This window comes from Parasteatoda tepidariorum, chromosome 8 (assembly GCF_982258835.1).
Source record: "Parasteatoda tepidariorum strain Cologne lab strain chromosome 8, Ptep-v5.0, whole genome shotgun sequence".
In the NCBI taxonomy this organism is placed as follows: domain Eukaryota; kingdom Metazoa; phylum Arthropoda; class Arachnida; order Araneae; family Theridiidae; genus Parasteatoda; species Parasteatoda tepidariorum.
This window is the reverse complement of record NC_141762.1, coordinates 20,660,280-20,677,495: the sequence shown is the minus strand read 5'-3', so window position 1 is coordinate 20,677,495 and position 17,216 is coordinate 20,660,280. Positions and strand designations below refer to the sequence as shown.

Genomic DNA, 17,216 nt, shown 5'->3' with positions numbered 1-17,216 from the left:
TCCATGCAGAATTTATCAAAATATCCCATCGGAGCTTGTAATATGACTTTCATTGGCAACACGTGATTATTTGAAATTGAACATCACCTACAGAAGTGACAGTTGACTCAAGTAAAATTCTCTGAAGACCTTGAGAAATTTTTGGAAACTATAAAGGAGTTTGATCTATACACAACTCCATCCTCTAAAAAAACTCTTAACAATACTCTTATATTAGAAAATTTTTTTTTTATCTTTTTCAAATAATATAGTTCATAAGTTTTTAACTAAACTTTTAATATAGAATAGAACATAAAATTTTACAAATCACTTTAAAAAAAGTAGAGTTTATGTACTTTGTTAATCCCAATGGCTTAGGCAGAAACTTGTGAAATATCAACAAATACAACAACTTTAAAATAAATTGTGGAAATTTTTTAGAACAAATAATTTTTCTTTCATTTTTTTAAATCTTTGTAATATTTTTGTGAGTACAAAATATTTGGAACAAGCAGCACATAATTTTCAGAAATTTAAAGCTACCAACATTATGAAATCCTTTACACCTATGGAATTATTTAGTTGCAGATATTTCGTTCGAGTACGTCTTTTCATAATTACCCAATTCTCAGCTTACTAGCTCGATAAATTTTGCAGGTAAGTCATGCTTCTTTTATTACATAATTAACATTTTAAAATAGTTATAATACAAAGTAATAAATCTTAAACTTCAATTAAAACTTTATAACGTAGCGCAAGCCCCAAATTAAAAATTTCTTGAAAAATTTGAAAAGGATATTGAACATAAAAGAAATATTAAAATAGACATTATTAAATGAGACATTCCCATATTTTTGATAATTTTTCAAAAATTTGGTAAATAAAGAGTTAAGTAGATAATTCACAATTGGATAATCAAAAGTATACTGTAGTTAAAACTCACAATATTACATTTTTAAAGTAACAGATTATCAAAATCAGTTCTATCCTGACTGCATCAAGCAAAAATACATAAAATATTTATGCTTTTGGCACATGGAAATTTTTTAAGTAAATTTTTAATTACTGAAACAACTTAATACGTTTTTTTTCAAGCATTAAAAAACTATTTGATTATTTAAAAGAAAACACACAAATATTTGCATAGTTCATAAAAACAAGAATGTAACCAAAAAAAAAATTACAAGACCTCCTTAAAAACAGAATGTCAATCAAAATTATTTCAACAAAAAATAATCTACAAAACAAAACATTTCTAGCTTTTTTAGATTTGGTAAATAGCATATGATTAGAGTTCAAATTGTCTCATAACAATAAGTAATCACTTTAAAATTTGAAACATCTTAATCCAAAAAAATATGAAACAACATTTAACTTCCAAAAGTGGAACTTTTCATACCACAATATACAGATTTGAAAAATATTTCTCTATCACACACACCGAGCAGCCTCAAACAAACTGCTAAGATTCAAGAATTTCCTTAAACAGTGATGAATAAAATTACACTCAAACAAAATGAAATCACATACATTTTAATGATAGAACTCTCAAACGTTTATGCACCAAGAGTAAGGCCACACAAGGTGTTCTAAAGTGAAATAAAATTTTAGTATTCATTTACATTTATTCTATAATTTTTAAATTTTATTTATTATTGTACGATACGCATGCTGCGATCTCTTTTTAACATGAAGGTAACAGTATAAGAAAAATTCTGTCAATAGTGAACATTGAATAACTACATCTGAATGGAACTCAACAGATATCATTTTTTTGCTGCAGACAGAAAAAGTCAAAACGGCAAGATACAAGACTGATGAACGTGACTAGGCAAGATTATTTTGTTTTTCGAATTCGCTCCAAGCATCATTTAGTTCCATAAATATTAATTTAGCTAAGTTTTCATTTTCTGTACCTACTTGCTGAAAAATAAAAAACAAAAAAATTTTTGAATAAAACACAGTAGATTACAAATAAAATTAAAAACAGAATGACATAGAGGAATATGAATCATGACATGATGCTTTTTACAAAATTCAATCACACACTATTTGCATTGGGAACAAAAATTACACAAGTTTTTCGGATAATGAATTGCATGATAGTTTTTGAAATGAAAGTAACATATTGATTTTTGGAGCATAAGTTATATACTGCCTTGCATTTTGGAACATAAGTCGCAAATTGCTTTTTTATTTTTTTATTTTTTTTTACATTTTTATTCAATAGTCATTCTCCTGTTTTAGTATGTACACTATTGCTGTATTAAAATAATATTCTGACATCATTATTCATTTATTTTATGATTTCAGAAAAACTCAATATTTCTTTAAAAAAAAAAAAAATCTCATTTATTTTAGCATAAAGTCTTGAAACTACAAGCCAGAGTTTTCGAGAGAAAGTTTTGAAACAACTTGAAAATTACAATAAAAAACACTATAGATAACTTAACAGCATTTAAATTTATAGTTTAATAAACACCAAAAATATACTATTAACTTAGTAAAACTTTATTCATTAAAAAGCTCAAATAAAACAAGTATTCATTTGGAAATTCTTATTTTAACTTACTATCATGAGTCTATTTTTTTCTTCCATATTTATGCTTCAAACAAAATTTTAGTTAAATAAAATAAGATAGATCATTCATAGATTCAAATTGTATAAGATACCAAATCTATAACCATTTCTCTTTTCAATATTTATAATTCTAAACAAACCAGATAATCAAATATCAATCTAAACAAATAGAAATTTATTATGCTGGAAAACTTAACAGCATCGCTGATGTTTAGTTAAAGACAGAAAGTAACTGACAAATGGAAGTTCAAAATTTTAACTAGAAAAGTAACAGAACATATTATAACTTTTTTATCTGTAATAAAATGTATAAAACAAAATTGTACTAACCTTGTCTGGATGAACAGCAAGGCATGCTTTTCTATACATCTTTTTGACATCAGCAGGAGTTACAAGTTGATGCATGCCACACTCACTCCAACGAGTGCCGTCCCATAACACAGTATGCAAAGAGCATAATAAAGCCCTAATGTTTCGTTCTTTATGAGTTGTCCAGTCCATTATCTGAAAAAACAATGGCAATAATTTCACAAAACTGACATAGATAAATGCATTTGAAAATTTTCAAAACTAAGCCTTAACTGCCATGGAAAATTATCATTCGACTGGTTGTTGATATGTAGGCCTGATTGGGAATATTTTGTTTAGGAATCAGCACATTTTATATTTGTTTAAAACATGGGCGTTGTTGATGTATTGACAGTGATACATATTCTCCCAATAATCAGAAGTCCCCTCAATATTTTCAGACAAATAAAAACAAATTTCACAAATCATCATTGATTCAAATTTTTTAAAATTAAAAACAAGAAAGAGATAAAAATAATTCATCTTTTAGCAGGCATTTAAAACATTTATGAGTTCTTTTTTTTTCTTATGCGTGAAATTTAGAAAACTATTGTGACTGTGTAATTTAATTTTGTGCCCCTCAAAAATTAGGCCCTGCAGCACCATTGGTTTAAAATAACAAACTCAAATGTTTAAAGTAAAAGGAATTACTGTTTTTCTTAAATTTTTTATTCATTTAAAAAATAAAAAAAGAATTATTAATTTATCCAAACCGAACCAATAAGTGAATAATTTATGCAAACCAAGCCAATAAGTGAATAATTGATCCAAATAGAGCTAATAAGTGAATAATTTATCAAAACAGGACCAACAAGTGAATGGTTGATCCAAACAGAACCAATAAGTGAATAATTAATCGAAACAGAGTCAATAAGCGAATAATTGATCTAAACATTTACTTTTAAACGTTCTGGATCAAGTTCTCTAGCTAACTCTTCTCGTCTCATTTCAGCAATTGTGGATGGGCCATCTCTCTTCTTACTAGTGAAACCTGTGAAGCCTTGGCCTCCAATCAAATCACTGAAGTCATCATCTGCCAATTTTGGTTTCGGTGCTAAAATAGGAAGAAAACATTCTCAGCAACATTAAAAAATATTTTAGCATTTTGGTAAAAAATTTCTAACCTGGTATAGCAAGTGGACCAGGTGTAACAGGTATAACCTGGCATAACAGGTGGTCAATACAATTGAACTTAGTGCTTAAAAATTATTTGAAGCTTAGTTTTTCAAATAACGAGTTTACACACATTATTTAAATAATGCATTAGAAAGAAAACTGTGAATTAGAAAACATCAACAACCGCCATACTAAGTGCTAATTTAAATTCATTAGCAATACCTAAATAATAGAATCAATTGTCTTTATTATTATTATTTATGTATAGCACAACACATTTCATATTCCTATTCAACAAAACTAAGGTAAGTTCATATGTTTTCCCTGAACTACTTACTTCATAACATCAAATAAATTTTAAATAAAATAATACTTTTTATAATTTAAAAATGCAAATTTTAAAATTATATGTGTCATTCTGTCAACTTGGAAAAAAGCAATGCATAGCAATGTTAATAATAGAAGATTGAAATACAATAGACCTCACTGCTCTTGATTTTTGATAGCATTAAACTGCAATACATTTTTCGATATTCATTTCTTACCCAAAAAGCAATCTGGAACTTCTTCCATATCCTAATTTATTTAAGTGCGCGATTTAAAAAATATTTAATTCCATCTTAAAAATAAACAAAAAATTCAAATAAAGCTAGGCAGCCACATCGTAGCCAGTTCTTAGGTGCCAAGCGGATCACAAAAGTTAAGGTTCAAGAATTTTTGATTAGCAACATGATGATGACAATATGGTCAGCATTGTGCATCAGCCACTTTTACTTCCTAAGCAAGTTGGATGGGCTTTAAGCCGCTCCCAAGGATAAAGAACCCGGCCGTCACACTGCCAGCTTCAACTGTTGTGCTATTGCAGCTCTTTTTTCTTTTCTTTTTTTAATTATCACAACAAAGTTTGGTGTACTTTAACAGTCCAACATAAATTATAGACTCCCAATCAAATTACAATGTTTCCTTAATTTTATTAATGAGATTAATTCAGTTCCTGATTTATTGTTATATAATTTTGGAAAAATAATAACAATTGATTGTTTATTGTAAGAAAAGATATAGTAATTTTTAAAAATCTTTTCTGTTTAAAGTTTTAAAATTCCAAATATGTGGGAACGAAGATGCCAAAATTCTGTACATGTATCAATGCATACAGAAATAATTATTAATACTCTCAGCAGATATGTACAACCGTTTTTCATTGGCAGACCACAAAAACTAAAAAATGCTATGTTGGAATTACAATACGTATATATATATATATATATATATATATATATATATATATATATATATATATATATATATATATATATATATATATATATATATATATATATATATATATATTAAACCAATACTAAAACAATAAGTAACTAAACAAGTGGAATAATAAAAAAATAATAATAAATAAATTAATAAATAAATTTAAAAAAAAATTTCTAATACAACAGCATTTTTTCTAATAGAGAAATAGAAGAGAGAATAGTCTGAGAGAAAATAAATTTCTCTCAATTTTATATGTTTTATTAAGAGTTGATCTAATTTTTTTAATATTTAAAGGGCAAGTTTTGGCCTTGGATTATAGGTTGTGTATCTCTGCTCTCAGCAATATAGGCATAAATTATACTGCTTCTTGGATCATTCAAACATTTCAGCACAATTCATTATTAAACTAAACATATCAGTTATAATTTTACTTTCCAAGCTGTGAAAAACATGAAAATTGCAAATATAATAAGAACTGCATTTGTTTTAAATGACTAAAAGTAGAGTTACAAATATTTTTGCTGAAAATTGGATTATGTTGCTTCAAAGACCTGGTAGATAAGTGTACTTTTTGTTCAGCAGGTGAATGAATTTTAACCCCATTAACAATGACATATATTTCAGAAAAATGGACAAAAATGGAAAAAATTTTTGACTGTTTAATTTTATTCCTTATATTATTATAAAAATTAGAAAATAGTTTTTTATTACAAAAATAAAGCTTTAAATGCAATAACTACTGTATTTATAATTTTTACACACACATAAAAAAGTAATGGATTACACACACATCTCATTCAATTAGAGCAAATTAAACAAAATTTTGAAGCTAAATATAATATTGAAGCTAAATATTGTGATGCCCAATGTCAGTTTGGGCATCACAAGTACAGCACGTAGTAGTTGCCCGAAGTGAATTCGGGCTACACTGGCAAGGGATTAAATATGTTTTAAAACACTATAAAATCATTTTTTTAAATACTGTAATAAATAAAACAAAAGTACCAACCTCCTCCTCCTCCCTTTTTTCCACCATCTCTTTCCCCAAACACACTTGAAAAGTGTCCCCTGTTGTAATCAGGTTTAGAGGATGGTGGGTTAGAGGCAGCCCCTTGAAATGCTGAATTAGCAGTGCCAGCATAGGACTGTGGCCTAGGAAAGTGCTGTGGACTGGTATTTAAAAACTGATTTCCTGCATTTGCAGACGAGGTTTTTTCTGATGATTGCTGTTCCTGATTAAATTTGTCAAATGTACCTGAATAAAAAATTACATTTAGTTTCATGAATGCAGAAAACATTTTTAACTCATAAATTTCAAAAAAACAATAGTAACACAAAAATTTTAAATAAAAAAATGTTTTATTTAAAACTTTGCAATAACCAAGTTATGATTTCAAAAAATTCATCATCATTCTTATTGGCGCGACAGCCCCGGACGGGTCCTGGCATTATTGAAGATTCTCTTCCATCCTCCCCTGTTCACCTTCTTCAGTTTTTACAGTTCAGCACAAAGAAGTCCTTATCTACAGAATTGGACCATCTGAATTTGGTCGATGTACATTCCCTATGTACGTTACCCGTCCCATTCGTACATTCCAGCCAGATAGCCAGCCCATTTTATCCTTTTAATTTTCATATATTTAATAATGTTATGTTCTTTATAAAGGGAGTAAAGTTCATGGTTGAATCTCCTTTTCCATTGTCCAAAAACTTTGGACATCACTGAAAATACTTCAAAGAATTTTTCTCTAGAATGCACTTTTGCTTTTGTCTTTTTCACAATTTGAGGCATATCTAAACACATATCTTATAAGTACTTTTATATAGCAGTATCTTGGTACTAAATCTATGCACACTCAACCCTAGGAGTTTATGCAACTCAAAAAAGCAGCGGTTGGCTGCAATAATTCTTTTTTGAACCACTGGCCCTATCTTATTTTTGGTGTTAACCACTGATCCCAGGTATATAAAACTGTCAATTTTATCAAATTTATAAAATCTAATTTCCAGGTAGCAAAGTGCAAAACTTTCCTTAGAACATGCCATAAATTTTTGAAAAAATTTCTAATTAAATATATCATAACTTTTTTTAAATTAAGTAACATTTTCATTCTTCTTCAGAAATTTTTTTTTTCAAGAAAAAAAAAGACAAGCTAGAAAGCAAATAAAAATTATCATTATTGCAAAATGTATTGACTTCTTCAGACTGCATGGTTCATACCACAGTTCATACAATGAGCAGGATGAAATTTGCTGGACAAAAATTCTACAAACTTTTATTCAATTCATTTGTATTTATTCTACAAAATGACTCCTGGAGACATCTGAAGATAATTATTTTTAAAATAATCAAAGGTTACAAAGCTAAAAAAAAAGTACTTTGATTTGGGAAATTATTTTCAAATTAGTTTTTTTTATTATGATGTATTAAAATAGGTAAAAGATATTTTATTGAGGATACAAATAATTTGGAATAGTTACCCAAATCAGCAAAGGGATCTGATTTTGCAAGAGCCTCCAAATTAGGGGTTGAAGCATTTCTCGGTATTCCACCAGCAGCAAGTCGCGGTCCTAAGAATGTTTGAGGTCCGGCAGAGTTGGCTGCAGAAGATTGAGGAGCATTAGTTGAAGCTCCAGGCTGATAAACTGAATCCCAACTACCCAACAAAGACGAATCTTGATTTGCAGCAGCTGCACTCATATTGAATGCAGATGCACTGGAAGACATAGCTGGCTTATGCTGCAAAAATTAATGAAAGCGAAAGTCCATCAATAAAAAAGTAATAACAATAAAAGTATCTACAATGTTTCCAGCAAATAACTACAGATTTACAAATTAAAAATCTGAAAAACAAAAAACTATAGAGGAAGAAAACAAACGGTATGTCCTTTGTGAAAGTCGTAAAAAATTTATACAGGAATTTTGGAGTTTAGTTAAGAAAGTTGCGAACAAATAGCGCTGCAAGACATCGATGACCAAAGTGATCAAAGAAATCATGAAGGGAAGCTGTTTTATTAAGAGATTCAAACCATGTATTCAATTTCAACTGTGTGTTTCTGGTGCTGAAATGTCACAGGTTATCATCCTGTGGCATTTATATTCTTTTAAAGAACTCTGTACAGTTTTGGCAACTTTTCTAACTAAATTCCAAAATGTATGAATAAAGTTTTTATATCTCTCACTAGAGTTAGTACTACCTAATTTTGTTAGATAGTTACGACATATGGATTTTTTTATTATTCATGATTGTTATGCAAAAAATAAAATATTCTTACAGGTCATTTTCTCTTTGCTTAAATCTTATTTTCTGGATTTAATAACACAATTATTTAATTATAAAATTCAATAAGTACAAAAAAAGTGAATTTCTATAGAAATTGGTCACAATTTAAAATGGAAATAGTAATGATGAAATAAAATGAAATGTTTCAAGTGGGTGAAAAAAGGAAAAAATAATTTGATTTTTGACAAAACAGAAAGGAAAAAAGTAAGGTGCATCACTTTCAAAAGCAGAACAGATTTTTGGTAGTGATAAAAATTTATTACAAAAACTATGCTTTTTGTATTTTTTGTAAGACAAAAATCAAATTATTTTCTTTTTCTTCTTCATTATTTTGAAAAATGTAGTTTTCAAAGTATTTATTTTATTTTATTATTTTCTACTTTTCAGTTTTGTGTTTTTTAGATAAGAATAAATAAATAATTCTTAATACCTTGAGCTATATAGAAAATGAATGATCAAACACAGAGCTCCTATTGAAATTTAAGCACTCTAGATAGTCAGAAAGTGATCATAATTGATATTGATGATAAATGCAAAAATAGTAACATTCAATTTATTATATTAAGCAGCCATGGTGTAAAAAGTTTTCTGCCATCAATCAGGTAAAGTAAAAGATACATACGAAATCAACAATGGAAAAATTATTGGTATGCATCAATGCCATATGTACTTCAAGAGAATTGCAGAAATTATTAGTCCTAGTTCTCAAATTGGGGTGATACAATGATTACAAATCACAGCATTAAAAAAAAAAATAATTAACATTTAATAGCTATCTTCATAAACAAATTTCTTAGTCTTTTATTAACTATTTTAGGTATAAAACCAAAAAAAGAACTTTTTAAGTATTGTATAATAATAATAATAAAAGTTTATTAAAAATTTAAACATAATTCATATTTGTAACATCAGTCACAAGAGCTTTTTTTAGAATTACTACTTTCTGCAAAATCAATATATGTGTACTTCATTTCCTACTAATTTTAAGTTTCTTTTTCAAAAATTTTATAAAACTAAAATCTCATTATCCCTTAAAGACGGGGAATTTTAAAATAAAAATATGATATTTTACTTCATGTTCTTCATATGTAACAGTCACATTTTATATTTTTATTCTAAATAAAACATTTATGATTTTCTTCCCTTTTTCTTATATGCATAATAAAATACTGAGCTATTGAAAAAATACCAAATAAGCTTTAAAAAAATTAAATATTTATCAATTAAAAAAATTGACATAGTAAAAAAACCTACCAAAATTAAATGTTAGTCACCATGAAATTGCAAATTATCACATTATATTAAATATTAAAAATAGTTATTATTAAATATTAGAAAAATGAAAAGCAAATCTCTTCATAAAAAACACATAGTCAGAAAATAATTCTAAATAGTTTAGACTGAAAATATTCATAAGATTGATAAAAGTTTAATTATAAAAAACAACTATCAAACTGACTTAGTAATTTATATTTCCATATTATCATTCTCAATTTTTTTGTAATTAGGCTTAACATAATATATTTTCCACCATGATTACTCTTAATAAATTTATAAATACATATTTTGGGGAGATGAACTATAATTGAATTAGTAAAAAGAAGACTTACCTGGGGAGTAGAATTTGCACTGACACTTGTCTTTAATGAATCAAATCCTGATGCACTTGAAGTACCAAAAAAATCAAACAAATCGGGTTGGTTACTATTGCTGTTTGATGCATTGGTATTATTTTGCAACACGGAAAATGGATCAGAAACATTAGTAGTTTTCTGATCAGCCATATTGTTTGAAAAAGAACCAAATCCATTATTGTAGTTAAGGTCATTATTATTTGAACCTGTGAACATAAAATGTGCAATAAACAGCATAACTCAACAAACAACTTAAATAAAGTTTATATACAAGCATTTTAAATAGATAGCATAAAATACTTTTTAAAATATAATATAAGAGCCAGTTAAAATATTTAAAGTGAAAATAAAAATTATTTACAAAACAATATTCATTAATTTTTTGTATGTGTAACAACTTACTTATTCTTTTAATAACCTTTAACATAAACCTTTGAATTAAATTAAAGTAAATTTAATACTAATAATAGAAATTTGTTAAGAGACAAATTTACAGCTTTATTAACAAAAGCTTTGTCATAGAAAATATTTTTTCTTTAATACAAAAATCTTTTACACCTCTGACGCAGCACTTTCAACACTAATTATTTGATTAGTTATTTGAAATCTATATTGCCTCTGCTTAATAGAAAAGCATTCTATCAGAGAAACAGTTATTTTTACAACTATCATTTTTAATTCAATCTCTTCTTTTTTCAATTTACATCTGGTAAAAATAGTCCTATGTTTATTTTTTACTTGCTTTATGCTTAGGATATTAGTTTAACTCCAGTTTTAAAATAATTTGATTAAACTCATATTTTTTTTCCGATACTATATTGAACTCTTGCATAATACTATGTGATACTATGTGCATAATACTTGCTAATGCTATGTGAATACTACAATAGAACTTCAAAAAAACTAGCAAAACAAATATTTTTTTAAAAGTTTTTTGTAACATGTAGCTCATCATACAAAAAGGCCAATTACATAAAAATTTTAATTTAGAATTTTTTGCCCCTTATGTTGATTTTCCTATTGCACAGCAGTAATCACTTCATACAAAATCATAACTAGTTTTAATAAGTCAAAAAAAATGATCAGAAATAAAACTTTATTAACATTTTCATTGTTTATAAAATTTCATCTATTTAATTTTTAACACTGTTTTTCTTACAACTTTTTAAAAAACTAATATTGTTTGCTAGTAAGAACGAAAATTTTGTTTTAAGTATTAAATTAAGAAAGATTGATATTAATCTCCCTTAATAAGTTCCTATAAGTAATTTGTTCCTTTATTATATATATATATATTACATTTACAAGGATTAAATTATTATTTTTCTTTTTGCTAAATAAATTTTTATTAAGTATTAACTAAAATATTTAGAACTTTCTATTTTAAGTATAGATAGAGTCTTTGCATTAACAACTCTTTTAAAAACATAGAATATTTTTTATATTTAAAAATTGAAACTAAGCATGTGAACCGAAGCTTCTTATTTCAAAAATGTAACAAATATAACATAACACTTGGGGTAAAATGATTACTTTAAATGAAACTTTAATTTCATAAAATAATTACCTATAAGAGGAACGGATGGTGCATTGCTTAAGAGATCAAAATTGCTAGGGGTACCATTCATGTCTCCGTCAATATCTAAAAGATTGACAGGAGTGGTAGAATTTTCCGCGTTGTTAGAGATTGGTGGTTGGCAACTATTACTTAAATTCAGAAGATCCATTTCTGGTACAGGTGATGGATTTTGAGCAATATCTTCATATGTACTTGGGGTTGGTGTAGGACTTGCAGAATGATCACTCTCTGATCCCTCAGCCGCAAGCTGTAAAATTCATATGCAAACAATGGGTATAGCAACAATAAAAAATAAGTTAAAAGTACAAATGATACTAACAGACAGAGCTGCGAACTTTAACGCTTAAAAAGACATGTTTAAAAAGACAACAATGCTTTAATATTGGATATGGTAGAGCACCAATTAATAGGACCAGAGCCAATCTGGTTGGATAATTTTAAAAACCGACTATGACAATTTTTTAGCAGGTTTAAGATTTTGCCTCAAAGAAACCTATTTCTCCCAAGACACTGGAAAAATCTAGAAGAAACTGGATGAAATAGAAGAAACCAAAAATTAAAAAATACAACTGTTTAATAGAATAGTATTATAAGAATAGTTAAAACAGTAATAAGTATTATAGAATAATAGTTATTGCTATTTAAACCATAAGTACTATAAGTATTTTAAAAAGAGTTTTTAAGTTAAAAACAAATCACATTTAATGTAGTACTAAAAAGTTAAAAGTTTTTCACATCTACTGTTAAAAAATAACTATTTTCAAATTATTTATTTTAGTTTTGTACAAAACTTAAATCTATATATCATAAATTATTTATAAGTCTGCTTGAGTTTTCATATTTAACAATATTAGATTATAAAAATTATTATGCTATTTTTCAACTGTGAATTCAAAATGTGATTTTCAATATTGTAAAAGTTTAGTATGTGATTTATTATTATAGTTGTAATAATAAGATTCAAACAATTTGGTTATGATACTTTAGAAAATTATTTTCTAAATAAATTTTTTTTAAATAGTAATAAAAAATTAGATTTTGCAATAATCCTTTACACAAAATATTGAAAGGAACTACAGTAATTTGAATTTCTTAACAAATTCATTAAATTAATTTTTCTTCCCAATTGTTTTTTAGTTTTCCCTCATTTAAAAATGATCTATTAAATAGTTTGAAATTAATAACATTATTTAAAATATATTATCCTAATAAACTGCTTGAAAAATATTTGTTTTAATATTTAGTATATTTTGTATTAATATTTTAATATTTGTTTTATATTTTGTTTTATATTAGCCTTTTTAAAAGAATTTCTTCAAAGGTAGTTTGTTCCACTGGTTTACATCTATCTCTGGATTCCATTTCCAGGTTTTAGGTAACACGCGTTTTCCAGAATTAGACCTTTTAGTTGTATTACTGCATATTTAAGCGTATTAAAAATGACACATTTAGAAGCATTTTTTAACTTTTAGAGAAACTAGTTCTCTTTACTATGAATCTTCATTGAAAATGGCTTGAATACAAGCAATCGAGGAGGATAGTTTGTATTTTAAGAGTGATAACAAGGAAACTATGGATCTGTGAAATTCCTATCGAAATAAATCTAACTTTAAATTAAACAATAAAGAAAAATAAACAACATCTATTGAAACGTGAATAAATTATATAAAAGGTTTACTTTCGAAAGAAAATGAAATGTTTAAAATTTTCTAAATCATACATCATAAAGCTTAATTAAGCTGGGAATTTGATGCGAAAGAATTTCCCCTTCTTCTCCAGACTGAAAGATGTGTAACATACAAATAAAAAATTCAAGCCTGCCACTCCAGGGTTCCTACTCGTTCAACAATGCAAAAATTAAGCACTTTTAAGGACCATATTTTGAAAAAATAAAGCACTGCTTTTAAAAAAATTAAGGACTTTAAAAATCGTATGATTGTTTATCATCGAATATACATATGTCACCAGTGAGTGCAAATTATCTAGCTTTCTAAAAATATCAATAAATAAAAAAATAATAAAAAAACAATTTTATTAAAATTTAAGAACTGATATAATTGTATTAATTTATAGGGCTTGCCAAAGAAGTACTAGGTAATTTTTGCAAACCCGGGTCAGGTTTTTCATAAAACATTTTCAGACTGTTAAAAGTTAACGCCTTTCAGATTGTAAAAGTTAACATATGACACTAACCTGTATTCCATTTTTAATGATTTCATTGAAATTTAATTGTAAAATTAAGTGCAGAATTTAAGATTTGAAATTTTTTTCATGCATATTAAAAAAAAAGAGTAAATAACAAAATTTGGCAAGAACATTGAAATAATTATAACAACAAGTTTTTATATTTCGCTACTAGGCCAGCAAATGTGCCAGATTTACTTTTATGATGAACTTTAGCAAAATTATTTCCAGCCAAACCAGTTATTAAGAATTAACTTTAATGTTACTAAATATTCTGGCGAAAAACAGGATGTAATTTTAAAGCAACCTAAAATTGAACAAAAATTAAAAACAGTATATTAAGTTGCAATGTTAACTGAATAAAATTATTATTAAAATCTAAGGATCATTCTAAATCTAAGGATTCATAAGGAGTAGATTTATATTTTAGAGAACAATTTGCTTATCTTTAAGGAATAAAAATAGCGTAACAATCTAAAACTTTAAAGAAAATTTACATTGCAACAAAACAAATTATAAATAGTTACCAAATACTTAACTTTCTTGTTAGAAGCAAACCATGCTTTTTTTTTATTTAGGAGGAAAAAAATTAAAAGTATTTTTTTAAAAAAAAACTTGAGATTTTCATCAAAAACCCAATAAACTCCATGTTTTTGATGAAAAATCTAGGTGGGCTGGGATTTTTCAAACCCTGTTTCTTACAGATCTGTTTACTTATTAGTACAATCATGAATTTTAAAAAAACATTATGCTTTCTGCAAATTTATGTTTACTTATTACACATTGAATTATTATACAAATTTATTTAATTCTTCAAGATTTTAGGAAAAAGTTTTAGTTATGGATTCTTGTTCAAAAATTTTTGTGAGACTTCTTTTCTTAGAGTTTTACTTAATCCTTACAAGCAGATGTGTTACCAGTAGAACTGAATTTTCCATGTGAAGTATTACCCTTGTTCACTGTATTCTTTTCTTTTAGAACGCTTCACTCTCCTCATAGAGTATCATTCTGGGCAAAAAGGTAGAATATATTAATGAAAGAACCAATATATTAATAACTGGACATACTTACTTCCCCTTACCTATAGCTCCCCCCTACACACATTAATTTTTATGTCTCTAAAATGTTTTACCTGTAATGCATGGTCTAATTTAAGTCTAAATGTAATGCATGGTCTAATTCTAAGTGATAAAAGGACATTTTGTTTTAAAAAATTGAATTGAAAAATTGTTCCCATCAACTATAGTGATGCTAAAAAATTAAGGACTTTTAAAAACCTTGTACCAAAATTAAGTACTTTTAAGGGCCCTTATTTTCCAAAATAAAAATTAAGCAGTTTTTAAGGACTTATAAGGACCGTGGGAACCCTGCACTCACGAATAAAGCTACAGATGTAGATTGCAATTCTTTCAGAAACTGAAAGTCTGAGAGTCAAAAAATACAGATACAAGAAGGGAGAAAGTAAAAAAAAAATCCAAATAAAAACTGCTTTTGAAGTAAGGACAGTTACTGAATAACCATCATTTTTTTCAATCATCATCACTCATTTATTGAAAAATAAAGTAGCCACAGCACAGTTGAAAAGAACACTCAAATGCCAATAAATAAAACAATGCCTTACTTATTCATAAACAATATAACTATCTATTAATTACTCAAACAAACATTTAAAGCAGGAAAAAGTAATGAAAAGCAATAAAATAAAAGATACGTGTGTTTGTAAGACAGCACTTCTGCAAACACACATATCTTTTATTTTATTGCTTTTTAATATTTTTCCCTGCTTTAAATGTTTGTTTGAATATCTAAATTAAAATAAAGCAAATTTGGTTTTAGCTGCTTTAGGCGCTTTTCCATTTTGATTTAATGTTTTAATCATTAATTTACTTCTTTATCTTTTTGTTTTTGTAAATTGGATTCATTTTCTGATTAGATATCTGTTAATTATGGCGGTTGTTAGTCGGTTAAGACAAATAAAAAAAAGTGGAGTAAGAATATCAATGAACAATTTTAACCAAGTTTGCACTCTGTGCTTATGTCCTATAATAACTCAGGAAGGAATGAAGGTACTCTCTATCTGGCTTCAATCATGTCAGGGTTTTTACTGATGGATCTTCTGACTCCACTTTCACCAACGGAGGTGCGGGAGTGGTACTGCTCCTACCTGATGATCAAAAACGAGAGTTCGCAACTGGTGCTGGAAAAATCTCATCTAATTTTACGGCAGAATTGATAGCCATTTCTATGGCAATCGAAACGTACATCAATCTTGAACCTTCGGAGCAGCTTAGTGGTATCACCATCTTAAGCGACTGCAGGTCTGCCTTACATGCCCTCAGCAAAGGTACCTCAAGCCTTATCCTGAATATCATAGAACAACTTGGACAACTTCAGCATCTCTGGAAAAATTGCTTCTTGCAGTGGATTCCCGCCCATGTGAACCTAGAGTTCAATGAAATAGCTGATTTCTTGGCTGAAAATGTCAGAGATCTAAATCAAAATTCAATCCCAGCCACGTTGGTAAATGCAAATGCTTTTGCAAAGTCAAGACTATTCACCCCTTTAAAAATCAAAGCCCACGATCAAATAACTAATCTTGACATCGATAGGAAGACAGCCACTACTCTCATCAGACTAAGAACAAAACATTATAAAAACATGAAAATTTCTACAGATGGGACTAGAAAATATCAAAACTGTGGCAATTGTCTTAATGTGGAACTGACACCATATCATGTTTTTACTGGCCTTCTGCAGGCCTTCACTTCTTAAACTACCCCACAGAAGAGGATTTGTATTCTTTTAATGCCATAGAAATAACAAAAACTATTCAAGCACACCATGAAATATGATTCAATAGAGGATATGACACCAACCAACCAACCAGGAATGAAGGTTGAGAGAATATTTTGTAAAATTCATATTAATTTGTTACCTACTGACATGCTTCAAAATCAAGCATTATTTAAGTATCAAGGATAAACAGAAATGTTTTTTGAATTAAAAACTGAAACTTGAGGTAATATCAAAAGTTGGATAAACTTTTATAAATTTTCAAATGACATTGAATCGTTAATTTCAAATTCTATAAACAACAAAATATCAATGTTTTAAGACATTTCAGTAAATTAAAAAAACTTGGCACATCTTTAATTGAAATGACAAATGAATATTTAAATAGTGAAAATGAAGTATAAATTTAATGGTTAATTAAGCTGTTAGTGTATTTCTAACGTATAACT

General features: G+C 27.3%; 1 protein-coding gene across 1 annotated transcript in view; it reads right to left on the bottom strand.

The window, feature by feature from the left end:
- Positions 1–429: 429 nt before the first annotated feature.
- The window catches only part of aux (cyclin-G-associated kinase), a 47,058-nt gene continuing 30,271 nt past the window's right edge, over positions 430–17,216 (bottom strand). The window contains exons 20-26 of the mRNA XM_087149961.1: positions 11,779–12,037; positions 10,188–10,417; positions 7,775–8,033; positions 6,303–6,548; positions 3,808–3,962; positions 2,891–3,064; positions 430–1,902 (exon numbers count right to left, since the gene is read on the bottom strand). Of these exons, the coding sequence (XP_087006087.1) occupies positions 1,807–1,902; positions 2,891–3,064; positions 3,808–3,962; positions 6,303–6,548; positions 7,775–8,033; positions 10,188–10,417; positions 11,779–12,037 (1,419 nt within the window). The 3' untranslated portion in view covers positions 430–1,806. The remainder of the gene's footprint in view (positions 1,903–2,890; positions 3,065–3,807; positions 3,963–6,302; positions 6,549–7,774; positions 8,034–10,187; positions 10,418–11,778; positions 12,038–17,216) is intronic.